The 26297-nt window shown below is 36.8% G+C and overlaps 1 protein-coding gene across 4 annotated transcripts in view; it reads right to left on the bottom strand.

Annotated features, from left to right (window-relative positions):
- Positions 1–1333: 1333 nt before the first annotated feature.
- Positions 1334–26297, bottom strand: part of DIAPH2 (diaphanous related formin 2) — a 234385-nt gene continuing 209421 nt past the window's right edge. For all 4 annotated transcript variants that reach the window (XM_065690008.1, XM_065690010.1, XM_065690011.1 and 1 more), the window contains one exon: positions 1334–5949. In XM_065690008.1, the coding sequence (XP_065546080.1) occupies positions 5935–5949 (15 nt within the window). In that variant the 3' untranslated portion in view covers positions 1334–5934. The remainder of the gene's footprint in view (positions 5950–26297) is intronic.

Here is a 26297-nt window from a genome sequence, read left to right as displayed (position 1 = left end):
CCTACTGAGAGGGATTCACTACAGCTGTTAAGTACTCATCAAACAATTCTGAGTAAATCAATTTAATATTTTTATAATTCAACTACAGCCCAGTAATGCTGACTTCCTTAAAAACTGTAGAAAAGCTGATTTTGAGATGGTGACCAGAAGAAATAATAGAGGGGAAGAACATAGCTCAAATTTACAGACAATATCCACATATAAGAAAGAAGTCTGTGTGGCAGACTGCCATAACTTGATATCAATTATAAGTTATCTTACAGGATTTCTTAAGTATCTAAAATAATAACCATTGAGAAAGGTAGTAAGGTACCTGCTACTTGTTTCAGGACAAACTGCCTGCCAATGTCCCAAAGGCAAAAATAGCCGAGAGGATGGTGGGAATCCCAGACTCCCACACTAGAAAGTCAAGAACATTTACCTAAAAATAAGGAATAAGAATATGGTATATGTAGGAAAAATCACTACATTTTTCTTAATCATGACAATCACAGAATTTACATTTATAGCTGGTACTTCGAAGTTTTCATTGTTTTCCATATTAATCCCATAAGAAAATAAATCTCTACTGCTTCAGCATATATCAAACAGTGCATTCCAACTATAGTTCATTAAAAATAAAATGGTGCTGTCGACCACCCCTTGGCATATCTTTTCCACACAGAACAAGTTACTTAAGAAGTGTTGTATCAACATGGCTGTTCATATTCATTAGAATTCCATTAATGAACCTTAATTACTTAGCTCAGAAATTCCAAGGGCTCTCTCTATATGGTTGTGCAGCTCAGTTGGTTATGGTGATATCATGAAGCTGTTTACGGTGCAATATACTGTTTTGAAGGTAAATTCTGTCAAGTTTCTATTCTATTCTATTGTGACCAAGTGAATTAAGTAATTTGGACAACACCACCAGCAACTGTCTGACTGACTACGGGTCTGTCTTAAAAAGCTTGTACTGGAATCCAGCCATTTAAAATAAATATGGACCCATGGAATTTCTTTAGTGATTCCCTTTTATTGTTATTTTTTTTAAAAATAATATGGTATCACCATGATTTAATGCATTTTTGTTTTTAATTATACACTTTTGGGATGATTTTGGATTTAAAGTCCTCCTCCCATCGGAAAAAGGTACCTTTTTCCCCATATTCAAGTCAAATGTACTTGACACCTCAGGGAAAAAAAACCCAGAGATCCATAAAAAGTCAGCAAGCTAAAATGGAAAGTAATTTCAGTGTGAGAGTTTCATATAACAAAACGAGATTTGGAAGTGATGGGACTCAATAGGTAATAATCACTATAAACAAGCAAAACATTGGCGCACCTAGCAAAATCATGTTATGGAGATCTTTATTACAGTTTTCAGAATACATGAATTAACAATGGCCAGGCTGTGATTTCATCAAATTCCTATTTTAAACATTACATACAAACACAGAGCTGTTTAAAAAATAGAAATGCATGAGTTTTGTCACCTTTTTTTTTTTCTTTTTCTATTTTTTTTTTTTTGTTGGCATCAGGAGTCATGAGACTTCCAAAAGGGAAACCAAATGCTGCATGACAGCAGACCAACTAAACTGCAGTAGATTATTGTTCACATTCTGTGGCATATGTATCACCTCAAACAGTGCTAAAAGAAGCACTACAAAACCAAATCCTTCTCCTTTAACATCCTTCTAACGATATCAGTGAGTGCTGAGTGACAACTTGCAGGACTGCAGAATTCACAGGCTTACACAACTCCTTCTCTTGTGCACAAAAGCAATATGTGATCTGAAACAGAGACACCTGAAGCTGAGGGATTTGGCTTTATCTGCTTTGACTTTTGTTAATTTATTTACATCTTGTGTGCATGCGTGTGCATGTGTGTACGTACTGCAGAGGAAGAGATGTCGAGGTTTCTTACAATACCTATTTAAAACTGAATAACTTGCAGATACAGTATGGCACATGAGAGGTGGGCTTCACACTGCTTCATCACTTAGCGTTTGTTGCGCCTGGCCTCTCAGCAATTTGAAGGCAAACATTAAAGTATAATTCAGCCAAGCCTTTGTTTAATGGATAAGAAGCAATTTACATATATAGGTAAGTTTGCTCCCACAGAACTATTACCGGCTTTAAATATTTACTAGCTATATCATTCTCAATGTAGGAAGTACTAAATTCACCCACCAAAGCAGTATTTGCCTGGGGGATGCAAAAGCTGAGCATTGCAAAGTTTTCTTAATGAAAGCTATAGGAGGATTTCCAGAGCCAAACCTAAAACTCAGCCAGAATCTCAGTTTTGCAAACCATTTGTATACTGTGGGATGAATTTAAAGTAGGTCACTGATGAATTGTGGTTTGGCTAGAAACCATGAAAACATTACATGTTTTTACAGCATTTGTCTGAGGTAGTACATATACCACACACAAAAATGCAAAAATATACAGATATTTATAACTATTTGCATATTACAGAAGGGAACTATGGGAATTCTTGTATTTGTATCTCAATTTTCCAGAAAGAGCAGATAATTTTAGATAACATTCTTCATATTGACCATGGTTGTCTAAAAGCAGAACAAATTAATAATAATAGTATTTCTGGGAATACTTCCTGAAGCTGTTTGTCAATGCCCTCCGAGGCACTAATTTTCTTTTGGCTTTAGCATCAGTTCATAATATGATTAACACTTAAACCAAGCATCATTTAAGTGCCAGGAAAGGAGATTTGTCGAATCACAAACAAACATACATGACAAACTGTCTTGCACTTTTTCCTCAGCAAACCACAGGAAACTTGAGCGGAAAATGCCTAGTGTCTTTACATTTCTGATCTGTACAGCCAGTAGTTAAGCAACAGAGATGTATATTTGTATATGATTTAAACATTTCATTCCCACACCAACTGCAAATTTAGTTCAATTCATTGCAAAGGTATCTTCCTCTTAAATAAACTAAGAAATGTAAACAGTGTAACATCAGAACAAAAAAAGTCTCTTCAGTACTTGTACCTGGTAAAATGTGAATGCAAACAGATGTGCTGGTATATTGTTAACGCCATGTCTCAGGGGACATATAGAGAAACATAATCAGTGAGAAATTTATGTATGAACCCTCCAGCGATTTTCTTTCTGGGATTACTTTGAATACAAATATAATTTAACTGATATAGTTCATTTTCTTTAAAATTAGAAAATAAGGCAAGTGCATTTCTGAAAAAGGTGCTACTCTTCTACACTTCTAGATAAACATGTGACACCTCTGAAAATTAGAGCAAGAATAAAAACATTAAAAATATCTGCAATTTAATATAGACTGAAAAACTATCAAAAGACAAAGTGACCAGCATCAATTTCAGAAAATATTTTAGACTTCATAAATACGAGCACCCTATATTTACATAAATTATCTTCTAAACTAGTTTTCCTTTGAAAGACACTTTTGTTCTAACAGATATGTCCATTAAATTATATAAATGTTTCAAATACGAAAAAAATAGTAGTAAAATAGAAGCATCAGATGATGTTATTTTGGATTTGCCTTTTTTTTTTTTTCCCTAAGATTTGGTTCTTTAAAATCTGTAGTCAGCTTTCACAGAGCTTAAAGGAAAAAAATAACCACCCATGGAAATGAAAGATTTGTGCACTAATAATTACTGCTACAGTATAAAGATTCTGTTGTGAGCTTTTGAGTTTGCACATATAAAGATTATACCAATACTTGTAAATCCCAGCAAAACGCTCATTTTGAAATCTGAATTCTAATACACTGTTGATTGTAGCACAAATTTATATAGACATTATGAACCTAATCCTTTTAAACTGGCTTTGTACATTAACCACATTTTTATAACTGTAAATGTAGTAGTTCCATTTTAGGAAGTTATGCTTCAACACGAGGTTGATGTTGACCTTAGAAAAAACAGGATATAATTCTTTGTATCTGTTACTGATGAACAGGGAGACAGAATCCTGCTGCATGTATTTTGTTTTTCCTGAAGTACCATAAAACTCTTCAGTTTGTTAGTAAAACCACAAAAAACCCCAAAGAGTTTAGGAAGAGTAGTAGTTGACAGCACACATTTCACTAGGCTTCAGTCATATTCCTATGTTTAGAGATACAGCAATGGGCAAAGCCCATTTCCTTTGAAGACAATTGGGCAAAGCCCCTGTTTCCTTTGAATACAGTAAAAATTCTTTCAATACTAGATTGAAAAGGAGCTGAATCTTTTCTTACAATAATTGGAGATTGACCAGTGTAGTTTGAAACTGTGAGAATTTATCCCACACTAGTCAGATAGTCTTAGGAGTATCTTACCACAGAAGCAAAAAGACTACTGTACAAAGATGCTTGGCTCAAGCAGTAGTGCAAAGTTACACTGCCCCAGGATCAAATGCTCCTCTAGAGCTAGCAGTTTGTGCACAGAAAACAACGGGACACCTTACCTTCCAAATATGCTTTATATAACATTAAAAAAAAAAAAAAGTTCCTCATAACATCAGGCAATAAACATCAGTGAAAAGCAATAATAACTTGAGAACAAGTGCCATCTGCTACACAGGATCCTATTTTTCTTTAAATATCATAGCTGAGCAACAGGAGTAGTTCCACTGGAACCCCCAGTTACAATCCTCCATCCCATCCAGATATGCAACGAACCTTTAGTAAAAAGGATGGTGAAGACTGCCCTGCCCATCAAACACATTGTACATTCAACTAGAGTCTGGGGAGGAAAGGGAACTATAGTTTCTCATTGAGTGGCAGAACATACACAGTGTCAGCTACTGAACTGACTGCTCACCTGAGGTACTGCAGTGCAAGGGGCCTGTATACAAAGTAGGATGGGAGGAGCTTCTCAAAAAACCAGACTGCTGCAATCATTGATCACTGCTATAGAGTGCTCCAGGTAGAAAATCTGTTCTTAGCTGCTAAACCCTCAGCATTAAAATCCATCAGTAGAGATCCCGCTACATTTTTTACCTGAGAAACAGAGGAAAAACTCAGAGGCAGTTCTGAATAACTTCATAATGTAGCTCATCTCTAAAATCCTACACAAAGGTCTTTTTAGCATCATTAAAATAGGACAATCATTATTTTCCCCCAAATATCTTTATAAAGAATATATAAGTGCATTATTAGAAAAATCCCTCCTTAGATACAGTTAAAAACATCCGGCCCTTGATACCATTCAATTTTGGTAAAATCCTATGCTCTGTTTCATTTAAATTCATTTAGCAGTGATAAGTAACTATACATCATCATCTCACCAAACGTGTAGATATGTGGTATATCCTATGTGCAGCCAAAATAGCTGAATCCACCAGGCTTTACACTGAGATAAGGTTTTCAGCAACCTGACTGGGGCTATGCATTGCTTTTTATGGTTACAAAACACATTGTGATAATGTAGACCAGCTCATCTCTGAATTTATTAACATTCAATTTTATTATTTTATCCTTTCATGTCCAAATCAGAACTGCAAATGGAATCCACAGCTGTATTCTTCCAACAAATCCGTATTTTCTTACCCATATAAAACATAACCTAAAAATCCCCAACTCTGTTCATGGAAGTTGCCATCTTTAAAGAACAAAAAACACCAGGGATTGTTAAAAAAAAAAAACCCAAAAAACAAAAAACAAGAGAGAACATAAGAAAATAAGAAATATATCCTACTGCTTAACACTGTTTACAGATCTTGGTAGTTGGGGTGATAAGATACAGTATGTGGATTATTTAGCAATAGCTTTTAAAATACATAATATTTATACATCTTCTCATGTACTCAATACCAGTATTCCTTTATGATCATTGCCAATTTGTATGATAAACTCTTTTCAAAGTATATCCATTTAACTGTAAATAAAACAATTCACTAATTCTTTGGCATCAGAAGAATCATACGGCTGCAATTGTTCCATTGTGGCGAGAACGAGACCTTTCCAAAGTCACTCGTCTGTTATCTGCAATACAAAGAGAGGAAAAAAGAAAACACCGTAAGATTTGCAATATGGATAATGCAATGTCAAGAGGTTTTCAAACAGCCCTGAAAATCATTTCAAATGATATGTAAATAAATAAGTAGGAGACTGGATCAGAGAAGTTCGACACTGCAGCTGCCAGACTGAGTTCAAGAGTTCTGCAATCAGTAAGAAATTACTTTCTCGATCAGAGAAGCTGGGTGATAAAAGCATCAGGAGAATCCTGAAATGTCCCCTTGGAAACAGCACACAATAACTCAAATTCTGGGTAAAAATCTTATTTTATAAACAATTATGCTCAGAAGCTCTGGAAAAATACATTAAGTTTCATGAGAATGTACTGACCAGTGTGGTGGTGAAAAGCCTACAAGTACAGAAGTGCTAACACCAACATCATTTGGTACGCAGTTAAAAATAGAACAGTTAAATCAGCCACTTCCTAAGCATTTCCTGATTGTGCAATGTGAACAACTTTAAGTATAAAATATTACACAGTAATTATTGCAATGAATAATAAATGTCTCTATCACAGGAAAACAATCGTGAAGTACCAGCCACAGGCCTAAATGCCTTTAAAATAAAACTTTAAAGCGATGAACACACACACAAAGGGGCAGAAAACTAACCCCCACTTCGTCTTCTGGAGGTTTTGATCTTTTGAATAATGTGGTCCTGCCACATGAATTTTCTTTACTTTTGGGGGGGGATGACTGCTTTTTACCTTTTTATTCTCTCATATCATATTCATATTGATGCTCTTTGCATGAGTACGGTATCTACGTTGCTGCAGCTTCAGGGTTTCACAATATATGTCTGGAACTCCTCCATAGGATTGGAATATTCTAAACCAACAGTCACTTCAGAAGCAGAGTCTGACAGACAAACTGCAGGCAGGCAGGTTTTCTCAGCTGGTTCCCAAATGAGCTGATTTAGCTGTGTTCCCAACGTGCACAGACTGGAACAGCATGCGCTCCTGGTTCTCTGTGGGGAAGCTCTAAGCTTGGGTTGAGGCTGAAGGTTCAGGCATAAAGCATGAGATCCCAACACGTCTGATGGGTAGAAGTACATTCTTGGAAAAAGCTAGTAATGGAATGTCTCTGTCACAGAGCCCCAGGAAAGGTTGGAGCAAAGACCAGTGTGGGATCTCACTAATGTATGTAAATACCTTGAGGTGAAAGGGGCTGGAGCCAGGCTCTTTGCAGCAGTGTCCAGCTGGAGGACCAGAGGCAACTGGCACGAACTGGAACAGAGGAGGTTACTCCCGAGTATCGGGAACCACTTTTTTATTGTGAAGGTGACTGAGCACTGGAATGGGTTACCTGAGAAGATTGTGGAGTCTCCCTTAGAGATACTCAAAACCTATCTAGACAGAATCATGAACAAGTGGACCAAGGTGACCCTGCTTGAGCAAGGTGACATCCACAAGTCCCTTCCAGCATCAACCAGTCTATGATTCTGTTCTAAGCTAACAAAGCCAAAAGTGGTCCAAGCACATTAAAGAAGGTTCTGGAAAAGACAAAGGAAGTAATCTCTGCGATCTATTCCCGGACAAAGAACAGAGGATGACTGTGGAGACTGCATGGACTCTGCAAAACCAACCTTCCTTTTCTCTGTTCAATGAGTGTCTCCAATGCTATAGGGAATTAACGGCTCCTTTAGCAAGATTATTAGTTCTTTTTATAGTTCTGCCTTGCCTCCTTTTCTTAATGAATCTATCCATGCATACAGTATTCAAATTACCCTAAGTCAATCTGTTTTGCATGGGAATAAATCTCTACCCTGGTTGCAGTGTCAGTAGGCACTGGAAATTAAAGGACAGAAATGCTGTCTAAAACCCAAAAAGCAAAATTATTAACTCAGCTGTGCTGCAGGTCCTCTATGACAGTGAAGCAAGCGTCTCGTGGTACTTGCTCTCACTGGAGAGAAGCACCTTCACCAATGGACTATTTCTTGCTTTAATTTCAAGATTGTTCACTGTACAGGTTAAAAACAGACTAAGAGAGACTAAAACCTGCTGATTTCTTCATATGTGGTTATTTTTAGATTTTTGTCCTTTCTGTTTTGGGTTTGGTTGGTTTATTCCATCATGGCAGAGGCGTTTTCTGCAAATGACGGTTCAGTTCCACCTGTAATTGCACAATGGAGCTGGGACTTAAACACAAAACTGTGAAAGCTAGAAGCATTATCATTTCTTCAGCTGATGATGAACAAACTATTTTCCCAATTATGAGAACTGATCTATTCTTTTAAATTATTTCCAGTTTTTAAATGCAAGTGTTTATATTTTCTATCTAAAATCTAAAAGATTCAAGAGAGACTGGGAAGAATCACAGGTTCTTCCAATCAAGGAAACTGAGGTAACAAAGATTCCGTTATTATCAGTGAGAGTCTATGTCACCGGCTGCAAGAAATTTCTTTGCAAAGCTTACAGTGCTTCATGGTGACTCTTACTAAAGGAAAAGCAGGTAGGATACAAATTACACTTTGATAACATTTTCAGCTCATTACAAAAAATGTGAGGATTAGATTTATATACTATCAGTGTGAAAGCTTTAATGTATCTGAAAATTTTGGAGGTAAAACTAAAGTATTTCTTCTTCTTTATAAAGAGACCTATTTTATTCAGTGGTGGATCTGCAAGCCACCTTGTGCGTGTGTGCAGATTTACACCTGGTTAAAAAACGGAACATTAGGATGTGTACATATATATAGAGATGCATATAGACTCCTTCACTAGATGTAAACTGTACTTGTGCATTTATAAACATATGTATAAATATATTCATTAGGTGAAAACAAAGGGTTTAATCTTAGAATCACAAGATGATTCTTGGCTTGGGCTTGGGCTTGGGCTGGTATTTCTGTGACTCTAGGACAAGCTATTAGAATCATGACATTTATAATGCTTTCAACATACGCGCTCAGTTATCTCCAACAGCTGTATTTACTTCTATTTATGTTACAGACCATGCTGAATAGAACACAAAATAAGACTGGCTTATAAACATGACTGTGACTATTCTAGCATAAAACTACATGTAACATCAATACATGGTAAAACTATTCACTTGTATTGCAGAGGAAGGGAGGGAAAATAAAACGCAGTAGCAGGAAGCTAACAGTATGTAAAATTAAGCCCTAAATCATTGCCAGAAGTCTCACATCTACACTTCAGAAGCATGTAAAAATTACTAGAAAACATGGTAACAGGTTCTGCATGTATCAGTCACATTTTCTGGGTAACCCATATACGAGTTGAAAACTTTGTTTCTTTAATGTCAGAAGTCCATCTCTTTTAGAACTAGGGAATGTAGGAAACATCCACAATGCACTTTTTACAGACATTACAGTCTATCTCAAAAATTATACGTGAACTTAAGGTGATCTCTCAGTCAAGCAACAGACCTTTTCTTGTTGCAGTAGAAGGTAGAGAGGAAGGCTTAAACCAGGAAAAAGCATATTTTTATTTTATAAAATAATCTTCATCTTTTAGCTTCCTGGATCAAATTCAAATGAAGTAAATATAGCATTAAGAGCTATGATACTTCCTTTTTAGCATATCTAATACTGGAATATAATCTTGACCATGCAAACTTTACACCTACATTGAAAGAAATATATGGACTTTGTTATAACAATTACTTGCTCAAGTGTTTTTGTACTCAACATAGTACCAAGATGGGAATAAGTGATATCTAAAACATGCAAGATATTTGTAAAGATGCTTTTGATACATACACATCATTCACCACGTAACATGAATCTACTGATGTAAGAAAAAAGCAAACCTACCAATAAAGTTAGTGTATAAGTACAATAAATATATGCCATGAAGCAAGCAAAAAAATCTAAACAATTATTTTCAGACAACGTACTTTAATTGTATGGAATTTGCCAACTTCACCCTTAAGACCTTCTCCCTTATACTTCGTATGTATTAAGCATTAGAAATTACAATTAACTAAAACCACACTGGTAGGGGAGAGGAAAATAGTTTGCAAAAACTATGCTCTGTAAAATGTATTTTTCCTTTCCTTAACGCTCCTCTATAAGTTCTGTTATCAAAAGAGAAGTCTCAATAGCTGCAACAGTTTTATTAACTCCGTAGCTTGTTATCACGTTAAAGTTATACTACCGGAAAAATTAATGGTATTTGGCAGAACTTCAACACTAACATTAAGTGACTTTTCCATTTTGCTTTCCTCTTATCCTCTCCTCTAGGTATTAACTTTGTGCTCTCCTAATTATAAACCTTACTTTATATGAGCAAGCAATGCTGGTAACGATACAGATGTTGTGCAATCGAACTGACTGGTCATGACACTGAGATATCAGATAATAGGAAAAGACAAGAGTCTACAAAACCATCCCTCGAAGGGGCTCGATTGGAATCTGGATTATTCTGTAACTACCACAAAAAAAGTTATCTCTCTGACATGGCTTATATTTAAAATTATAAATGTATTATAAACTGTTACCTTGGGCTTGGTACCCTAGGTGAATAATTCCCCAGGATTTTTCCAGCCAGTTAAAGCATGGAAAGTGTTTCTTTGTGCCTTAATTACTGCAGTCAAGTCAATCACTGGACTGATTTTGAATTCTTAGCTCCTTGCAGTCTTTCCTAGAGTGCTCATCAGCAGAGTACATAAGTTCCTCCCTATGTAAATAACTGCAGCACCCCTTGGCTAGCATTAGAAAACCAGCAATAACAAACTCCCAGAATCACACAAACCCTCACAAACCCAATAGCCAAACAAGACTGATGCAGATAATTACTTTTTGCCCCTTTTTTAAAGCAAAAGGTTGAAACATTAATCTATATGCAGAAAGCAAAGCACCTAAATGTTGTAAGAGAAAAGGCTATTACCAGAACTATTCTGCATTCTTCAAAGACAGTGGTTGCAGGACCCCTATACCTGAACAACATGTATTTTAAAGGATGTCTTAGTTAATAAGCACTATGTTAATCAAATAAATAACAGACTAATTTGATTATGTTAATGTTAAACTGGAAGAGGGGCAGTATACAGCACAGGGTGCTCAGCTAGCAACCCTTGTGCTGAAGCACAAGCTGGAAGGCATGACTGCAGTAAGAACTCTGAAATGCTAATGTATTTAAAGAACTCACACCATTAACTTGCACAGTCACCACATCTTGGTTCTTTTTCCTTTTTTACCCTTTTTCTCCTTCCTGACTGATGTCCCCAAGGTGAAAGAATTAACCCTCCCACAGCTGAAAATAATGAAAGGTGTTTAAAGCTCAGGGAAAGAAGGTACCAGCTTGAGTTGACTTTAAAATGACCATATGAAGAAGGTAGAACATTTGACAATGAATATTTAACATTTCATCTTTCGGAAACAATTTTGACTATGCAAGACACTCAGAAATGCATGCTGTAAGGGAATTTGTACTGCCCATGCCTTCGGGAAGCAATAGAAGCATTTCCATCAAACATTTATTTATTCATTCATGGAAAATTTTGTTCACTATGAAATCCTACTGAAACACATCTTGTTTTCACAAGCAACCCAAGGGAAAAAAGCTCACGCAGTTCCAGGTATTTCAGCAAGCACCACAAACATAACATGGAAAAGATAATTTCCTGTAAGTACAGAATGACTATACAAAAAATGCATAAGCTGGTCACTTAAGAATATTTTAAATGGATAAACTGTCACAATAGCTGATAATTCCAAGGAACAAACAGTGCGTCTGTGATGGCACTGACACTTCTTTGGACAAAGGTGGAAATCTGACTTGCATTTTACAAGTGACACTTTTTTTTTCTGACAGATGTAACTATTTTCTATATCCTGTCATTGATCAAAACTGGGACAAGCTAGAATATATTTAAATCACTGCAGCTTGGGTAGCCTCTAGTTTTCTTTTGGAGCCATCTCTGCATAGGTAAAACTGAAGCCAAGTTACAATGTCATTTGAGGTAACAGTGTATTATCAATTGCTTTCAAGAGCAAGCCATAACAAGAATTAACTTTATTATCTTTGTTTATTGACTGCATGCACCTTTATCAGCTTGGATTACCAACAATGAAAGGTAAATCTATTTGGAAAATGGAATTGATGGAACATAAGACAGAAGCACAATTGATATAGTGTAAACCAGCAGGGAAGCCCATCTATCTCCAACACACCCTTAACAGCCACAGCTGAACACTGTTCTCTCAAGTGCCTGGCCTGTACCAATGACACTATTAGAGAATACCAACTGAGAAATAAGCTAGTCAAGGAAATTAAGAGCTTCAAAACCGTTGTTGGTGTCTAGAACAAAGTCTTTGTGCGCAACAGCACTTTGAGAGAAAATAGCTCTCCTAACCTCAATTCTGTTAAGTTTCAGTCCATCTCTGTGAGATTTGATTTCAAATTGATCTTTCAAAATGGGTGGCCTATATAGAAAAAAAAAAGCAATGAGGTAAAAATCAGTTATGGGAGACATACTGCCAAAATAATACCTCAGAAAGGACTTTCTGCAACAGACAGCACTTTCCAGAAGATTTTTATTGCAAATAAATGAAACAATCAAATAAAATAGTTTTCTAACTAGGTTAAGGAAACTGTACAGTTAATATGTTTTCTTTTAATCTTTTAGTTTTTTAAGCACTTATTTCAAGCTCAACAGTCACCCTACACACGCCTGGCAATATCAGAACTAGACCCTTTATAACCAACACATGGGGTCAGTTCGCATTCATTCAGATTTAATACTTTTGTAACCAAAAATGAGAAAAGATCAAGAAGACCAAGTGATATAACATCCCTGGTCTCAGCTCTGCCTCCCCAAACAGAATCTCTAATGCTTGACAATCAAACTTAAACAACAGCTAAACTGATCATTTTAGCATCAATTCCAAAGAAAACATTTCGGTTTCAAGCAAACCCTGTTGCTGTGAGGTCAAATTCTATAAAGACTGGTTTGGTTCAGGTGCAACCCCAGACCTCCATGTGAAAGCCGAGTGCTAACCTCAGCATATACACTGTATATGTTAATACAATGGAGAAAAAGGAGCCCACCCTTACACCAAAGAAACAGTAGGTTTAGTTTGCTATTTAAAGCCCTCAGAACTGGAGAGCACATGTAAATGGCTGAAACACATGAATTATAAAGGCATCATGTGTTGACCTTATAATAATTAAAAAACTATATTGTTAACCTGTAGGCAGGATGTTTATCAATATATTGATAAGTAAGAAAAGGTGTTGAAGAGTAAGAAAAGGTTTTAGAAGAAATGAGTAAGAAAGAAAACCCCAATGAGTCTGTGTGGCTGTTGAAGAGATTTTTAGGATAGAAGAACTGCAACAGACTTAAGAGGCCATCTCTCAAGATTGCATGGCTCCTCCTCAGAAAAAAAGCAGAAACACCTCTCCTGAGTTATTTGCACAAGTCAGGAGTGCCAAAATTATCATCATAATGCAGAATGCACTAAGGCAAGACAGATTTGCATGTAGATACCTGTTCTCTTAAAAAATACTTGATTCAAAAGTGTTAATTGTTTAGATTTGTCATTTAGGCGAGGTCGGATGGGGCTTGTAGCAACTTGGTCTAGTCGACGGTGGTTGTGACTGGATGAGATTTAAGGTCCCTTCCAACCCAAACCAGTCTGTGCTTCTGTTTGTGGTTGGGTTTAAACCACGGCAAACACACAGCACCTTTATTTTAAGAAGTTTTCCAGACCAGCCTACATGCACATTTTTTTTATTGAAAACAAATATGGGTGTTTGGATTCTTTTTTAACTTGCTAAATCAGAGTTGTTAATAGCCAGAAGCACTGTAGTACAGAATGTGGTTTAAAATACAGACAGCTAAAGGATTTAAGTCCTGACACTCAGGTTAGAAGAGAGGGACGTGTCTAATCTTACTGCTGTCACTCACACCTAGCTTGCTGGGCACTGTTAATCGTAGCCCTAGAGTTGTATGAAAATGCAGAGAAAAACAGTTTGTGTTTGATGTGTTATACATAAAAATGCCTTAAAAATGAACACTGTGAGAAGTTTTAATGTTAAATGACTTGTGTGATGACATTTACTAACAGCACAATCCAGCTGTGACCACAGTCAATACAGTATGGGAACACAATAAAAGGAACACTTTTGCAACCAAAATCGAGGATGTTGACCATCTGTATCACAATTCCATTAAGCAAATAAATACTTGTCCTATTCAGAACTGAAGAGAACCTAACAAAGTTAAGTATTTATAGAACAAAAACAGGTTTGTAAACCCTATTTTCAAGTAATCTGTTTAAAATAAATTTTACTATGGCTTACTCCAGGCCTTAAAGATTTAAAAAGCAAAAAAGAATTAGTGCAATAAGCCAAGATTCCTTGAACCTTTAAATGATCTGTTTAATATTTTAATTTGACTTTGCTTTCTTTCTTAATATGACCACTTGGGATATGCATTGAAAGCTCTTTCACAAGAGCTGCAATGGAAAAGCCTTAGTTTGAGACAACACATGCCTGCCTCAGGGGTTACAAGACAAATCAATCTATTTTTCTCCTTTCCTCCAAGGATAATTGGCCTTTAAAATTACAGAGGAAAATAGGCCTTCATGTCAGTACAGTGCAGGCACATATACAGCCATTTTCCATTTCTTTTTCACTTTGGATTCTCAGCTGAGAACTAAACTTACAAAGGTGAGAAAACAAAAAGAAGATGAAAAGGAACGACTGCATCAGTTCAAATCCTCTCTAGTGACAAGCAGCCCTGTGACCAGCATCTGAGCCTGGCATTCACTGAAACCTGCTATGAATAGCTGTCATTTTCCTACTCAGTACTGTTTTATTCTTTTTCATGATAAACTTTACTTGTATTTTTGTGTCAGCCTGTACCACTGGCATTCATGGAAATTTGTCACAGACTTCAGTTAAACTGAGAAGTTATAATTATTGCTTCATTTCCCATACAATCTCACACAGTAATACTGATTTTTACCTCATCTTTACAAAATTGCCCTTTTCAAGCAGCAATCATGGCTCTGAGTATCCCTACAATCCTTATGCTGTGCTATGCACACAATCGTGTATAAACTCAGCTTCAGACTTTGAATGCTGTTAAATTACATATAGTAAATTTTAATTCTGCTAATACATTGTTTCAAAGCAGTGAAACTCAGTCGACAGCCTTCGTGTTTTTCTGCTTGCTATTCAATGTGATTTGCAATACATTACTCATATCATACCTCTAGTAAGAAATTCTCACACTAAAATATTTTCCAGTGGAAAAGGGGAGTAATTGACTAAAGTACAACCAATACAGAAACCCAACAAAGTTGATGAAGTCAGAACAACTTGGTCTGTTAAAAACGGTAGTAAAATTCCCTTGAAACAGAGTATTGAAAGTGTACCAATAAACCTTTAATGTGAACTGGCTCACTGGGAGTGTGTATATAGGTGTAAAACAATTATTAGATTTGATATCTGAATGAACTTAGGTTCCCATTAGAGCCTGAATGCTTCAGTGACCCTATTATTTTCCTTCCAATGCTCCCAGACCTGATCAACTTAATTATTCTGACTAATGAAACATTTAGGACATGAATGATTTGTTTTAAACCAAGTGAGATGACTGAAAGTACTTCATAAAATAACACCAAAAAGACAGGACAAGATATGTGATGTGACGTGTCAAATCCTGGAAGAAGGTCGGGTCTAAATAACAGTAACAAAGGGGAAAAAGTCTACTTCAATAAATTACATTTATTCAGATATTTTCCCCTGAGCTTCTAATTCGTAACCTTTATGGTATCTCATGCACAGTGAAAAGGTATACCTTATGAATCAGAAGGGTGAAACAAATTTCAGAGACTAAACTAGGTCGAAAACAACAAACCTCGAAACACAGAGAACGTGTCTCCTTCCACAACTACGCACACTTCTAGCACTTGTTCAAAAGTAAAATTAGATCCTCTAAGGAAAACTGTTGCATGTCAGAGAGGACAGATCTGCTGATGTAAAAGATGTGTCTTCCTATCTTAATTGCGTCTGCTATTTTACTGTTATGGAAATAAGTGTACAACAGTGCAAAAAATATGTATTCACATTCTGAACAGATTTGGTCTGATGATGATAAATCATACTGTTGATAAATAATGTAATTTAAAATGGCCTCCAAAATGTCCTACTCCCAGCTCTCCTATTAATACCAGTGCTCTCACAATTCGTATTTGCTTTGAAGGGGAGTTGACTGTAAGGTTACAAGCAGGACAAAGAAATAAGGACAGTAATAGGTTCTGAACTTCAAGTATACACGCAGCTATAAAGTTAGTATCTTCCCATCTGAATACATTTGTCCTTAAAAAGAATCAAACTGACACCAAAGTGGTCCCCTTGTCCCTTGCCTCCTCTCACTAATGATACGTAATGGCTGCTGAGCCTGCAATAAACATCTTTATGTCCAGCCAGATTGCCATCATTTTACAATCTAATCTGATACTTTTAAGAAAGAAGAAAGTCGTGAGAAACCAGCACCAGCTTGTGCTGAAGGCATTTTTTGACATCAGCCTTCACTTCGCACTTCAACTGCAAGTATTCGATTTGACAAAACATACAGAAAGTCAAGAGAGAAGGCTTTTCACCTCCTCTCCAAAACTGCCTGATAGAAGTCAATAGCAATTCCTTTACACAGTTACAATCAAAACCTGACAGATGAAAGTCAAAGGGGAAGCTTTCTAGCTAGTCCTTACAATATTTTATTAAAGAGTGGCATAAGAACACGTTTGCCTCGGTAGAATCACCCCACTTCCACTGCCCACTTTTATCCATTAGTAGCTTAAATGCTGGAAGTTACATCTCCCATGCACAGATGTTTTATTCTTTGCATAGAACATCCAAGTAATGAACACAAAGACAAGGGAAAAAGAGAAAGTTCTTTTTTTCTGTAAAGGAATGTCTTTTGGAACAGGAGTTGGATGACACTCCTGAAAAGCAACTATTTCCTGCTGTTGCATGTAAACTGGCTAGGACAGTTTTTCTTCGCACCCAGACAATGACAGCTCTAGTCACAAGCAATTTCTCTTGTAACCTGCAAAAGTTGGTCTCCTGTATTTTTTATGTCTCAGAAACAAATTCTCTTTATATATATATATATATATGTGCAAAAATAACTCTGCAATAACTTATAGTCTACATGTAAAGTTAAATATTTTAAATAATACAATAAAGGCAGACTATCCATAATTATTTTTGGATTAAATAAAATATCAGCATTTTTTATTCATAGCTAGGTTAGCATTTACAATTCAGCATTTTGCAATATTTAAACAGAACTGAATATGCTATGAGAAAACCTAAAACTACATGACTCCTGTCTGACCAGCTGGCATAGGCTGCATTTTTCTGTGCCCTTTGTCACATAATAAAGAAAAGCTCCTGCCTCAGTCTGGCAAGAGGATCTCATTGCTACCTGTTACTTCTCTATGCACCCCAAATGAAAATAACTAAATACTGTATGTGACTTTTATTATAAATTACATGCAACAAAGGCATATGTGGGTTATGTGAATATGAAACTTCTGCTTAGTAAAAAAAAATCATACAAGAAAGTAATTGAGACTATACATGGCAGACTGTGAGGTAAGATATAACAGCTTTTAGGAACTTAGGAGTCTAATTTCTTTCTTGACTGAGCACAGACAACTCCATTATGATTCAACGTGAGACCTCAGTGCTTGCATAAAGAAGAATTTGACTGTTTGTGTTCATATAAAGAACTGAAATACAGAAGCAGTTAATGCTGTGAGAGGGTAACAAGTTTGTATTAAAGAGCTCAAAACAGCTTCTATTTATTAATACTTGAACCTCGGGAGTGTCACCTGTGCTGTTTCAGTAGCCACTCTCTCAGATTAGTGGAACAGCAAAATGAACACCTGATGAGTCTATAATCCTGATCTATTTTGCTTGAAAATCTATCATGGCATCCCTTCCCCACCAATGCAGCTCCTTCTGATGTAATAGCAAGGACCTCAAAAGAAGAGGGGCAGGGGTAACAAGAAATTATAGTACACACATCCCTTCTTCAGGTGGATCCTAAGAACCTGTGAGTATTTAGGACTGCCTTAACAGCCCTTTTGTAAAGGCTAAATAAGGGGAGAAGGAAGTTTAGGTATGCTATTATTGTCTGCTTTCTAGAAAGAGGTTTAAAAACTCTAGGGCTTTTTAAGACCACACACCAAAGTATTATTTCCATTTGAGTGTGACTACCTAAATGAATCTCTGTTTAGAAAAAAATATGCAATTACATAAATGTGGACACAAGTGCTGTGTCCACATTTATATATGTATATACACATGATAACTTCTTTTTGAGGGCAAGCTTTTCTACCTTTCCCAGATGCATAACTACAAACCCTTCCTTTACTATGCAATGAGCCGTGACAGTGCTGATACCCTCTGTTAAGCATTATGAAGAGGGCCTTAAAAAATGTTATCATCTGTATTAAAAGCAAGACCACGTCTGGCTTGGTAGACACTAAAGAACACATTCTATGAGCAACAAAAATATGTAGCAAGCTCTCAGTGCAAATTCCAGAAGTTTTAAATAACAGCTTTATTTTAAAAGAAAATAAAAGCTCTAGAATTAAAAAGAAGTGAAGCTCTTCTGACAGAGACTTCTTCATCCCACTATTCCTAACAAAAATGCTCTCAAAGCCACCAGTTAACAGATGTGTACGACAGGACTGTAACCTTATGACAACCCACAAGTGCTGCACTCTCTGGGCAAATGTCAAAACCAGAAAACTGGCATCTTTCAACCTCTTAATACTGAAGCTATAAACTCTGATGAAATTACTTACCGTAAAAGGAGCTCCAGTGCAAGAAGTGCCAAGGTTAACAGTTACTGCCATTGGCTTTCTCGAGTACTGGATACAACCTTAATATTGCCTAAACATTCTTAAGAATCTTTTGTTAAATATTTATATGCTGTCTTTTAAGCACCTTGAGTTCAAATTAACTTCCACCAGAGTCCAGAGCTAGGTAATAGATGAATGAGTTAAACAAGAAGCATTTTCCCATGAATTTTTAACTGTCCTTTTGATTCCAAAATAACTACATCCAAATACGAATGCTAACATTCAGAATATGAATAAAAACATTTTTATGCACATGAATGCTATCAGAGCAAGATGATAGTAACGTGCTGACTATAACAGAAAATTAGTGCTTCCTTCATAACTTCAGGCATGACCTTTTTCTTTTAAATAACATACTCATCCAAAACACTTCTGGCAACAGTCTGTAGTCTTTTCTCCTGGAGATGCTGTATAAACAGATTCCTCTCTGCCCTTTTGGAGTTAACCAAGTTTATCTAGTTTCCTCATCTTAATTAAGGTAATACAGGACTGCTGTTTATAGACACCTACCTGTTGGCTGACTTGTGCCCTGCAGCCTGCCTTCCCTGCCCTCCTGTTCCCTGAAGAATTCCAGCTCCACTGAGAAGCCGGAACTCCTGTTCTATGCTTTTAAGTCTCACTTGGTTACTCCATTGTTTCTGAAAGTTAAATTACTTCGTATCAATTGCTCACAATCCTCTTGTGTTCTCTGACCTCTTTTGTCAGTTATTAATTTCCTTAAGACATTATCTATCAGTTATTCTTCCCTGACATGCTAAACTTGCACTATGTAAAATTTCTCTTTAAGATAACACTGACACCACACTCCAGCTTCTGCACTGACAGTTGAAGATGAGCTGTATATACAACTATGAACATGGGAACTGAGAACTACTGAGCAGATCTATTCTGAGCGGGAACAGAAAAATCACCTGTACTTTCCCAACTCTTGCACAGGCCAGAAACGACAAATTCTAGGAAACAAATACAGCCACAAGGAATCCTGTGTCTCACCATTTTGTTTAGCTAATAAACAGTCACTAGATGCTTTTGGCAAGAATCTGAAGCACAACATACAAGGACTGGTTCTATGTTCCCCCACCTGATTACATTACCGGAGAACATGATTTCCCATGACTGAACTCTCTTGGTTCCAACAGTGATGAAGACAGAAGGAAAAACAAAAGTATCTCAACTATTTTCCCTTAATTCCTTAGTAAGAATGACAAGGCAAGCTTAATTCCTCTTCCTGTTAATTTCAACCTCCTCTCCCATTCTCAGCCTTTTTCACCACAGAACACAAGACATAACTATTACATAGACTCTTCAAATCTTTTGGAGTCCTCCATCAACTTCCTCTCCCCACTGAGCCCACTCTACTCATGCACCTGGTTTTGCTTGAAGTTGTGGATGAATCAGCCTCATTTTTACCTGATTGTGCTTTCAGTATTTTCAAAACATGGCTATACAGCTGTTCCTCTAGCAATTTTGATTGGCAAAATTGTTACCACAGCATTAGGTAAGCATCACACCATTCCCCATGTCACTCCATATCTCGGAAAAAAGGAAACAGTCACTGAGTCTCTATCCTGATGCAGTGGGACTAAGCCTATCCTCCTGTTCAGCACATGCAATGTGTGTGAATGTAAAGCTTGAAGAAACACACTCACATTCTCCTGGGCTGGAAGGGAAGCAGTAATGACACCTTACATAAAGATGCTCAAGAAGATTGTGGAATTTAAATTCTGCTCTTTACCCTTCTCCAGACTGAAGTGACAGAAAGGAAGGACAGGGCAAGGGTGGCTTGGCTGTGGATAAGGTAGCAGAAGAGGCTCAGAACAGGTCACTGCTGAGAGTGCAGAAAAGCAAGCAAGTCATTCAGGGACAAACCTTGCCCTTAAGCATCTTCTGAACACAGAGGACTTGATTTGCTAATAAGGATGAGGGTTGTCAGGTCAACTTTTTCACTGTCACATGGAGAGACTTGAAAAGAATGCTTCGTGCCACAAAACAAACACTACTTTTCTATCCACCTATTTTCCCTTTCAGAAATGTAGTTTACTGTCCCACACTAAAATTAGCTTTACCACACAAACAAAGGAATTAGGAATTTAGGTGGAAGAAAAGGAAGTTTGGAGCCTCTGTCTGGGGTTGGAGAAAGCAGGAACTTGCATTTTGCTGCCAGGTGAAATGATTAGGAAAATACATCCTTAATGCCACTAAAATAACATTAACCCATCAGATATTTTTTGCCCGAAGCTGGCAATGTCCTTTAGAATTATGTTTTGCTGTATGTAAATGGTTTTAACTACAAGCTCCTGCAACTTCATCTCAGGGAATATTTTTTTACGCTTGAACTAGTTTCATCTTCACAAATAACCAAGTCAGTGTGTTAACAGTTTACACCTACTTGTGATTCACTAGGCACCGTGACCTTGTAACTACCACCCACCTCTTCCCTGTATTTTCTTGTAACTCCTAAAGCCAAAGACTTCTAAAGCCAATTAATCCTGCTTACTTTTAAAGCCAAAGCAATGAAATCACAAAGAGCTTATCCATTGTCCACCAGAAGCAGAGTGAATCACATTTCAGAGCACACAATGCAAAGCCTGTTTTGTTGAATTCAACTTTTGATCAAAGGACATGATACCTTTTTTGTTCATATTTTCTTTAACTAGATGTTCTACACAGCACTTTGTACAAAACAGAATGGAGACTTAGCTGAACACTGATGATAATTCTTGTTGATGTCGAAGTACTTCTCCTGCACTAGATACTCAAGGAATCGATGTACACTCAGAGAATAAATGACATGGGGCTTTTAAAGTACTTCATCAACTGTTTATAATGAATGGAACTACTTCATCAACTGTTTATAATGACTGGAAAGAAATCAATTAGCAAATGTCTCCAATTTTCCATCCCAATATTTAATCAGAAAATGGCAAGAAAACCAGTAGTAAATAAAATAGAGACTGCATTTCAGCTCAACAATTTGACCTGCAAGCTAGCCAGGCTCTGGGCAGAGAAGGGCATCTCTACAGACTATTTTTCATGAGGATGGGAACTTTGAAAAATCTTTTACTTCTATGAAGTTTACATCTGTGATTTTGGAATATGCTACTCAGCAGTAACAGAGAAGCAAACTGTACATGAAAAACTCTCAAAAGCTTTAATACAGAATTTGTTATAGAGATATTTTTTTATAAAGTATGCAAATTTTACCACTTAGATTCCAAGCGTGCTACTGACTGCAGTTAAAGGCAAATTATTATTTCATAAACCAGCATGCTTGCAAAGGGCTGAAAATGATATCTATAATACAGAAGGGGAAAAAATGAGAAACAGAAACTCCAAAGTATGCAAAGAGTTTTTATATGCGTTTTTAAAACTGTTGACAAGAATGCATTCAAATGCTCTTTGAAAGACACAGATGCATGAACAGTAAAAAGAGAGTCAAAAGTGCTAACTGCAATTTGATTTATTGTTTTTGGTTTGTTACAGTTCAACAACAAGCCTTATGCACTTCCAGTCCAGCACAGCGTGAGACAGCCATAATGTCTGGCAAGTCCAGTAGGAAGGATTAGTAAATGTCACCGTACCTTCAGGGCACAGTAGAACCTTAAAATAGGTAATGATTCAAGAGTTTAAACAGAAACAGTACAGCAGGTGGCCTTAAAAACAAATTTGCAACAGGCTGAAAGGTCTACTAACTTAAGCTTAATGAGCAAACCAAAAGGTCACTATGCACTGTGATCAGTGGATGTTCAGCTACAGCTGTGTGATGTGACTGATGTTCTACGTTATCACAGATAATGACAAGACTGTTGGCAAAAGGGGCTTTCTTAATGTTAAATAAAAATGCCTTGTATGCTCTAAATTAAGTTCATATGTTTATGTATATGCACATAAACACAGTTTATCACTTAGAGAAACAAGAGATTATGTCTGCAGAGTCTCACTGGAAAAAATGCTATAGTAGTTAATCTAAATAGCTGCTATTCCAAGACTTCTGGGTTTTATTCACAACATAGGTAATGACTACTTGCATGATGTCTGGCAATTCATAAGCTTTAGAGCAATCCAGTAAGAACGTTTACTGTCTATATTGTTGTTCGCATGTAATCCTTTGAACACCAATTAACATAGGAAAACAATGATGCTTTTGCAGTTTAAAGACACTACAAGCAAATAACTTTCAAACCATTTTTCAAATTTAATTCTTCTTTAGGAACATTCTCATAGTAGGGCAGTTCAAAACATTTGCAATCTGAAATATGAATTCAAAAACACAGGTCTAAAATCTTCCCCCTTCCCCCAATCATAAAAATAGTATTAAGATGAAGTTTTTAAGCACTGACATTTCCCTTTTCCCTTGGCTGTTCCCTATCCAGGGGCATCCCTGTAGCGTTCGCACACAAGACAGCTCATATAAAAGCGATGTTTTGTGCAATAACTACTGAGAATCTTAGTGTCATCCTCATTTGCCTTCACTAGATCTCTCAGCTTCAACGAAGGGGTTAACAGCATACTGCAATGTCTTATTGCAAAATATGTATGTATATTTACAGATTATGTTAACTTTGTATTCTTGAGCTTCTTCTCAGATGCTTCTGAGTTTGTCTGCAATCAAATTACACTGTATTTTTCCAAATTATTTTATTTCTATTATTTTATTTCTGCCTCATAAGAGGAAGTACAAAAGGTTAAATATGCTGCTAAACATCCATCTCCTTAGAGAACAATAATGACATGTGACAGAAAGTTTCAGAATCTTCACAAAAAAACCCAAACCAAAGCAACAATAGCCATCATTTTGCAACATAGTTCATCATTTTGATGTGGGAATGAGGACACATAACAGGATTTTAGCCTGCGGTTTGCCAAGGGCTAACTGATAAGATTGGTGATAGATTTAAGCCTTGGAAAGATTGTTTTGCATATTCAATTGTGTCACCCGAAACCCCCTGGGTTTCAAAAAAACACGAAATAATTAAAAAAAGGCAGCATCTTCATACCTATTTATCAGAGAGAAAAATCATTTACATCGCATCAAGCCCATTTCCTCACAATATTGCATTTGGAAGTCTCTTAAATGCACAGCACTCATACTTCTGTAAATAAAACATTAGTTAACTTCATAGCTAACTTGCAGAGCAGCAGAATCTACACCTACTATCTAATTTCACCTAAGCTATTTAACAACATGATCCAGCCACTCCAGTAAGGAAAGGTGAAAAAGCGGAGAGATGACTGGCAGGAACAAGTTGAGTTCTGTACATATCACAGCTCGTGGGTGTATAAAAAAAGCAGCAGTGGGAAAATATTTGGGTCCATACTGAATCAAAACAGAACAACAAAAATATTTGCCATCTGAAATCTCAACAGTCTGAGCTTATAGATGCTGGCTGTGACATAATGAGGAGAGGGAAAGCATGGGCACAGAACACAGCAGCAATACAGCAGCCTTCACCTACCCCACACAGATTGGGGAAATGTCACACTGGACTATTATGTGGAGATCAATCTTTATATCATCATCAATGATTATGCCTTGGAACAGCCCCAAAAAGTAAAGGCAACCTTCACATTGGTGCATAATAGCTTTTAGAGGATCTAGTTTAAGGCCCATCAGTAACCACAGGGTACTGTGACTTAACATCCTTGAATGAGTCAAACCACGACAAGAATGGGCCAGTTCTATACTATACAACATCTAGTGGAAATCTTCCCTGTACATCTAAGTGGAGCTGAAAATCTCACTAAGTATCTTTGAAAAATCTAAGATCAAATCGAGACAGCATTTAAGAGAACCACTTAGCCCCAGATACTCTTGAGTCTACTCGTGGCAGTTCAGCCAGCAGTAAACTGCCTTTCTTCCTCCCCCACTGACAATGGCTTCATCGCATCCAGTCTGGCTCTATGCAGTTAAAGATCTCCTCACCTGTGACTGACAACTGATGTAACTAAACATTAATTCTTATCCTACAGAATTTAGGTTTATAAATTTTATATATATCTATAATGCTAATATTTACCACATTCAGATAATACACTAAAATCATTGATTCCTACATTATCAACCCCCTCCCTTTGCAAAATTTACTTTAAGTACAACCCCCAAAATTAACTAATATCACACAGCCTCTATATTTCTTCCTTACAAAAGGAAGAAAATTCAGTTTCTTAACATGTTTTGTCTTGCTTTTTCTTTCAGATGACCTAAAAGGTGACTGTTTGCATGAACTACAAAAAGGTTGAAGGAGTTGGGCTTGTTTGCTCTTGTGAAGAGAAGGAATCTAACAGCAACCTTCAGTTGCCTGAAGGTGAATCACAAAACCTGAGTCAAAGGCTTCTTGGTCATGGCAGAAGATAAAACAAGAGACAGGAGTCAAAACTGTAGCTTCAATGTTAGGAAAAAAACCTCTGTGCTGGGAATTCAGGGCAGCACTAGAATGGGTTACCCAGGAGGTCAGGCAGGATTTCAGGACTTGGTTTGACAAGTCACAGCTGACTCCATCCAGCGTGCAGATAATCCTGCTTCCAGCAAAAGGCTGTACTAGATGATTTCCAAAAGCCCTTCCAAACATTTCTCACACCCTATCAACTCCCTGATTCTTGGCAAGCACATATCAAGGATTCAGAAATAGTAAGTGTTAATATTAGTTATTTGTGGCTTGTCATTAGTATTTACACCCATAATCTCAGCAGTTCTAAATGCAAGGCTTTGGTTTCAGTGATAGTTTTCACATAGGAAAGGAGTTTTGTCAATTTATCATTTCTAATCTGTTCAAAGCTTAAGCCAGAATTCTTCAGTAAGACTTGATAAATAATTGTACATAATTAATAATCAAATAAACATCTATTATTTAGCTTCATTCCTAAAATAGTTAACATATGCCCACAGATTAAAGCATATATTAAAAAAAAATAAACCAAAGTTATAGATAGGGGATCTTCACCACTTCCTGAGGACTCAGTGATAAGATAGGGTAGAACTAGGATTCAGGCTAGCTGCCTGATCAGTTCCTGAGTGCACAAAACTAGTAGTAATGGTGCATTAGAGATGTATAATACTATTAATAATATTAATAATATTCATAATATTCATAACTACAATAGCTGTAGTCAGGTATGACTGAGCCTGTAACACAAGCTCCAAGAAGTGCTCCAATGGATATGGTGTAGGATTCCATGGTTTTGGCTGTGTTTACTCCACAGTGTTTTACAATCCTGCATCCACAGTGCATGTGCTGGCCACATCCTGCTTGTGGAGCAGATGCATTCCTCACTGAGGTACCCTACTTATTTTATTTGAGTTACCCAGTAGAGAATAAACCAGGTCACCTCTGGCTTGTGTGTCTGGGTTTCCTTCCAATGTGCCCGGAGGAACACTATGCATCAGGATGCAGATGCAGTGAACACGTGGACCAAGACTCTAAAATGCCATCAAACATCTGCCCATGCTACAGATACAGCCAAAG

Source organism: Lathamus discolor, chromosome 9 (genome assembly GCF_037157495.1).
Source record: "Lathamus discolor isolate bLatDis1 chromosome 9, bLatDis1.hap1, whole genome shotgun sequence".
In the NCBI taxonomy this organism is placed as follows: domain Eukaryota; kingdom Metazoa; phylum Chordata; class Aves; order Psittaciformes; family Psittacidae; genus Lathamus; species Lathamus discolor.
This window is presented reverse-complemented; position numbering and strand designations above follow the sequence as displayed.